A 5,276-nucleotide genomic window follows, 5' to 3' on the forward strand; every position below is an offset into this window, starting at 1 on the left:
CATCCCTGGCATTGAAGCGCCATGCTCTACTGACTGAGCCACACAGGACCGTTCCACCCCCCCCCTCTTCTCCCCTGATGCCATATGTAACCCCCCTCTGTCTTCTCTCCACAGCTGATCCTGGAGGCCCATAACGTCCCAGAGTTGTCTGCAGGGGTCAACTGTACCTTTGAGGACCTGGCTGAGATGGACGGTCTGGTGGAGGGGAAACCGCATCAGGTGCAGCTCGCCTGCCGAGAAGGAGGTGCCTCGCATTATCGTAGACAAAGGTCTGTAGCATAAGATACCTGACTGATTACAGACCAATCAAAGAGCTCGGTTTTGCTTTTGAGTATGTTTTTTTTATTTTTTATGTTTTACGTGGTTTACATGAGTGTATTGACGCTTATGGAGGTGTTACTGATGAAGCCAAAACACTAACTAGTTTAAGTATGAAGCCAAAACACTAACTCATTAAGCCAGGGACCTGCTAAATGTGGGAACTGATTTGCGTCTCATTTGGGTCTTGGTGTGGTCTGGGGTTACGAGGGCTTACGTTCCCTGTTACCCATCGTAGCCCGGAACCCTCGGAGCAGCGCCCTAGAACGTGTTTAGTCACCCAATCAACTGTCATTACAGAGCGTCAGGGTTTATTTACTCGCTCACCGAGGAGGTAGGCTGACAGAGACATGTGGGACCCCAACAGCCCTGAGCGCGGGCAGATCACTCCACCTCTCCGGGACTCATTTCGAAGGCAATAGTGAAGGGGAGGAGCGGTTAAAAATGAATCCCGCTGCCAAAAAAACGCTTTTGACAGCATTCATTCTCCGAGCTAAGCTTTCTTGTCCCTCTCTCATCCCTCGCTTCTCTCCTCCTCGACGTGGTTGGTTAACCCAGGTATAATTGAAAAGTGCACACATCTGGGCAGCTGTCTGGAGGACTGTTAATCTTTCATAATACCCAGACGTCTCCATGTGGAGATAATGAAGACGCTGCTGCGCCTCAAAAGAATCAGGGGAGTGCTAACGCTAGCTGCTGCTTCACGTTGGCTACGCTAACGCCTCCTCAAAAGTAGTAAGGGAGCACTAACGCTAGCTGCTGCTTCACGTTGGCTAAGCTAACGCCTCCTCAAAGTAGTAAGGGAGCACTAACGCTAGCTGCTGCTTCACGTTGGCTAAGCTAACGCCTCCTCAAAAGTAGTAAGGGAGCACTAACGCTAGCTGCTGCTTCACGTTGGCTAAGCTAACGCCTCCTCAAAAGTAGTAAGGGAGCACTAACGCTAGCTGCTGCTTCACGTTGGCTACGCTAACGCCTCCTCAAAAGTAGTAAGGGAGCACTAACGCTAGCTGCTGCTTCACGTTAGCTAAGCTAACGCCTCCTCAAAAGTAGTAAGGGAGCACTGCTAGCTGCTGCTTCACGTTGGCTAAGCTAACGCCTCCTCAAAAGTAGTAAGGGAGCATTAACGCTAGCTGCTGCTTCACGTTGGCTAAGCTAACGCCTCCTCAAAAGTAGTAAGGGAGCATTAACGCTAGCTGCTGCTTCACGTTGGCTAAGCTAACGCCTCCTCAAAAGTAGTAAGGGAGCATTAACGCTAGCCGTTGGTTCACGTTGGCACAACGCTAATCCTGCTAAAGAGAAAAGAGGAAGAAAACCCCCTGAATTGTTCCTCCTACAAATACTCTGCAGATGTTTATTTGTTTACCGCATTTAGCGAATGTCTTTGAAATAGTTTTCTCTACATCAGTCTTCATAGTGAATGAACAGGAGCTGGAGAGAAAGCTGCTGGCCTAATGTAAAGGTCGTACAAATCTGTCGTTCTGCCCTGAACAGGCAGTTAACCCACTGTTCCTAGACCAGTTAACCCACGTTCCCAGGCCAGTTTACCCACTGTTCCTAGACCAGTAACCCACTGTTCCCAGGCCAGTTAACCCACTGTTCCCAGGCCAGTTAACCCACTGTTCCTAGACCAGTTAACCCACTGTTTCCTAGGCCAGTTAACCCACTGTCCCAGGCCAGTTAACCCACTGTTCCAGGCAGTTAACCCACTGTTCCTAGGCCAGTTAACCCACGTTCCTAGGCCAGTTAAACCACTGTTCCTAGACCAGTTAACCCACTGTTCCTAGACCAGTTAACCCACTGTTCCCAGGCCAGTTAACCCACTGTTCCCAGGCCAGTAACCCATGTTCCCAGGCCAGTAACCCACTGTTCTAGGCCAGTTAACCCACTGTTCCTAGGCCAGTTAACCTCTGTCCTAGGCCGTCATTGAAAATAAGAATGTGTTCTTAACTGACTTGCCTGGTTAAATAAAGGTAAATAAATCAATTACATGATGTTCATTTGGCATAAACACTGAACACATGTTCCTAATCCCCTGAGTACCTACTCTATCAGTTATACATCTGTGCATAGGTTGTGTGTGTGTGTGTTGTGTGTGTGTGGTGTGTGTGTGTGTGTGTGTGTGTGTGTGTGTGGGTGTGTGTGTGTGGTGTGGGTGTGTGTGTGTGTATGTCAGTGTGTTGAGGGGTAGGTAAAAGGGATTGTGTATAAGTAGGTGAGTGGGCGTGTCTGTTTCGTGTGTGTGTGTGTGTGTGTAATTGAGTCCGGGTTTGGTGTGAAGGTGTAATAGCCCATGTACACTGTAAGTGCCCCCCCCCCCCGTACTGTAAGTGTGTCCCCCTCTGTACTGTAAGCAGGGGTTTAGTGTGTGTTAGGCCTCAGTGGGTCCCTCAGCTCTGTAATTTCATGGTGGCCTGCTTGCCCCGCTCCCAATAATTATAGGTGTTATTATTCATGCCATGCTGTACACAATCCCACCGTTGGGCTCTCACCCACTGAGGCCACTGCCAAAAAGCCAGTCATCTGCTAATTTAGCTAGTGTATGGTTATCCTAGATTGAGTCCCAAATGGCACCCTATTCCCTATGTAGTGCACTACTTTAGACCAGGATCTGGCCAAAGCACTACATAGAGAAACGCGGGTGGATTTGGGACGCAGCCTCAACATCAACAATAACAATGAAAGTGTCATGTGAATGGCCTTTCTCTCTCTTCTAAGGCCTTTAGTCCTTCCCAACTTGACATTAGGCCAGCAGCTTTCTCTCNATAAAGTTTCGTGAGAGTATATCCATACTTTCTTTACTTTCTACTTTACCCAGGTGTCTGTACTCTTTACCCAGGTGTCTGTACTCTTACCCAGGTGTCTGTACTCTTTACCCAGGTGTCTGTACTCTTTACCCAGGTGTCTGTACTCTTTACCCAGGTGTCTGTACTCTTTACCCAGGTGTCTGTACTTTTACCCAGGTGTCTGTACTCTTTACCCAGGATTGCCAATGTTCCAGCCTCTCTGTGTGAAAATCTATGTGACTGTCTCATGGGAGTTAGAGGCGTTCCCTATACCTGCTGCTGAAATAATACAGCCGTTTAGATGTTCTTAGTAATGGTGTGGCTTGGGAATGTAAACCAGCAGCAGCAGCCCCACTGTCAACAGATACTAGTGTGTGGAAACGTGAACTACACAATTCTCCCAGGGACAAAAGCAGAGAGAAAGAGGATTTAGGTCTGTTTACCAACCCACATAATATAATGGGAATGGATTAGACCACCTGGCCCTGGATTAAGAGGGGGGTAATCCATCCCTTGCTCCCCATCCCGCCCCCCACCTGCACTTGGCACTGCCCATGAAATGGCCCTCATTAAGATGGCCTCACAAAGACAGAGCCTGTCCCCCTTCTACCAACAGAGCAGCTCCCACTTCCACAATAAGAGGCGGCCATTGTTTTAGGGTTGTCCAGTCACAGTGAATGGCCAGTATCCGTGGATAAAGCTCTGGTAGAAATATGATGAATGTCTCCGTATTAATATCACCCCAGGTATTTCCACTTCTTTCCCACAGGTAACTAACATTCTTCTGGTTTCCCAGGCGCTCAGCAGGTGGGAAAGCCATGTGAACGAGGCTCCAATGGGGTTGACTGAAGGCTGCGACGGGTTGTTACGATGAATAACCTCCCCCCTCTGTTACTTTGTGTTCCCACAGGTGCACAGGAAGGAGAACTGCGAGCGATCGGCCGAGCCCCGGAGGTTCGCCCTGGGACATCAAGCAGTGCGTCCGCCTCAGCGTCACCCCAGCAACATCTCCGTGTCCCAGTTCAGCGTCACGGTGAGTGGTGACCACTTCGCTATGGTCAAAGTGTGTTTCAAAACACTGCTTCCTCCTGGGTCCTGTCCACTAGGCACGAAAAACAGAAAACCTTTTGAGACGGAAAAAATGTAATATTGCCATTCTTATTGGACATCTTCAGATAGCGCCTCCTCCGTTTGGAAAGGTTTTCTCTCATTTCGTGCCCCACTGAACCTGACCAGTCTAAAATGAAATAGAAGTGTCTGGCACAATGACCGTATTATTGCATTTTAGTAGGCTTACAGTTACTATGGTGACCAGAACCATATCAGTATACAATATACCATCATCTGGTATTGCATCCGATGACTGAATGAGCAGTCACATCGGAAAAATCAGATTAGGAAAAAAAACAGGAGACGCCCAACCATTTTAGTGGTCCAATGAACCATGTCATAGTTGAAGGTATTGATGTTGTGCCTCACTAACACGGTTAAGCCTGGGAATCATCTTTAGCCAATGGCCATAATGTAATTATCCCCTCACATGTCACAGGTCCTTACAGATCTGTCCATCAAGGCCAGGGTTTCCCCTAGCATTACCTCATCCACCTAACCATCATCTAATCATCTGTATATTGCAGCTGTGTTCTGTCTCTGTCTATCTAGACAACACGTTATTATCGTTGGCTTCCAGGCTTCCACAGACTTCTGCGTATGATCAGTGATACGGGGGGTTATATAGACGCTGTTGTAGCTGCTGCTCTGTTTTGTTCATGGAATCACTGGGGTGATGCTGTTTTGCTGGCACTAAAAACCTGGCCTCGTACGAACCATCCTGGTCTCGCTTCACTGGAACAGAATAGAAGCTCGCGAGATCAGATGGTTCGTACGAGGCTACTGAAACCTCCCTAGAGGGAGATTTCAATGACATCGTAGTAACATAACACGGTTATAATAATGACATAATTTCACTCTGTTTTGGCCCACTGAGTGGGTATTATATGAGATACAGCATACCCTACAGCTGATCTGATATTGTGTATGAATCAGCTGGGATTGTGTTGTGTTGTGGCACTAAACCACCTCTCCATCCACACTAGAGGTGTCTAACTGGTCAGTCTGCTGTCTTAACACGCTCTCCCTCCACACTAGAGGTGTCTACTGGTCAGTCTGCTGTCT

At 48.2% G+C, this 5,276-nt stretch overlaps 1 protein-coding gene across 1 annotated transcript in view; it reads left to right on the forward strand.

The window, feature by feature from the left end:
- Window positions 1-3,414: 3,414 nt before the first annotated feature.
- Window positions 3,415-5,276, forward strand: part of LOC116364727 (plexin-A4-like) — a gene marked incomplete at its 3' end in the record, with an annotated part of 59,047 nt that continues 57,185 nt past the window's right edge. Inside the window, exons 1-2 of the mRNA XM_031817684.1 lie at window positions 3,415-3,483; window positions 4,012-4,134. Of these exons, the coding sequence (XP_031673544.1) occupies window positions 3,415-3,483; window positions 4,012-4,134 (192 nt within the window). The remainder of the gene's footprint in view (window positions 3,484-4,011; window positions 4,135-5,276) is intronic.

This window comes from Oncorhynchus kisutch, unplaced genomic scaffold, assembly GCF_002021735.2.
Source record: "Oncorhynchus kisutch isolate 150728-3 unplaced genomic scaffold, Okis_V2 scaffold1121, whole genome shotgun sequence".
NCBI classification, from domain to species: Eukaryota; Metazoa; Chordata; class Actinopteri; order Salmoniformes; family Salmonidae; genus Oncorhynchus; species Oncorhynchus kisutch.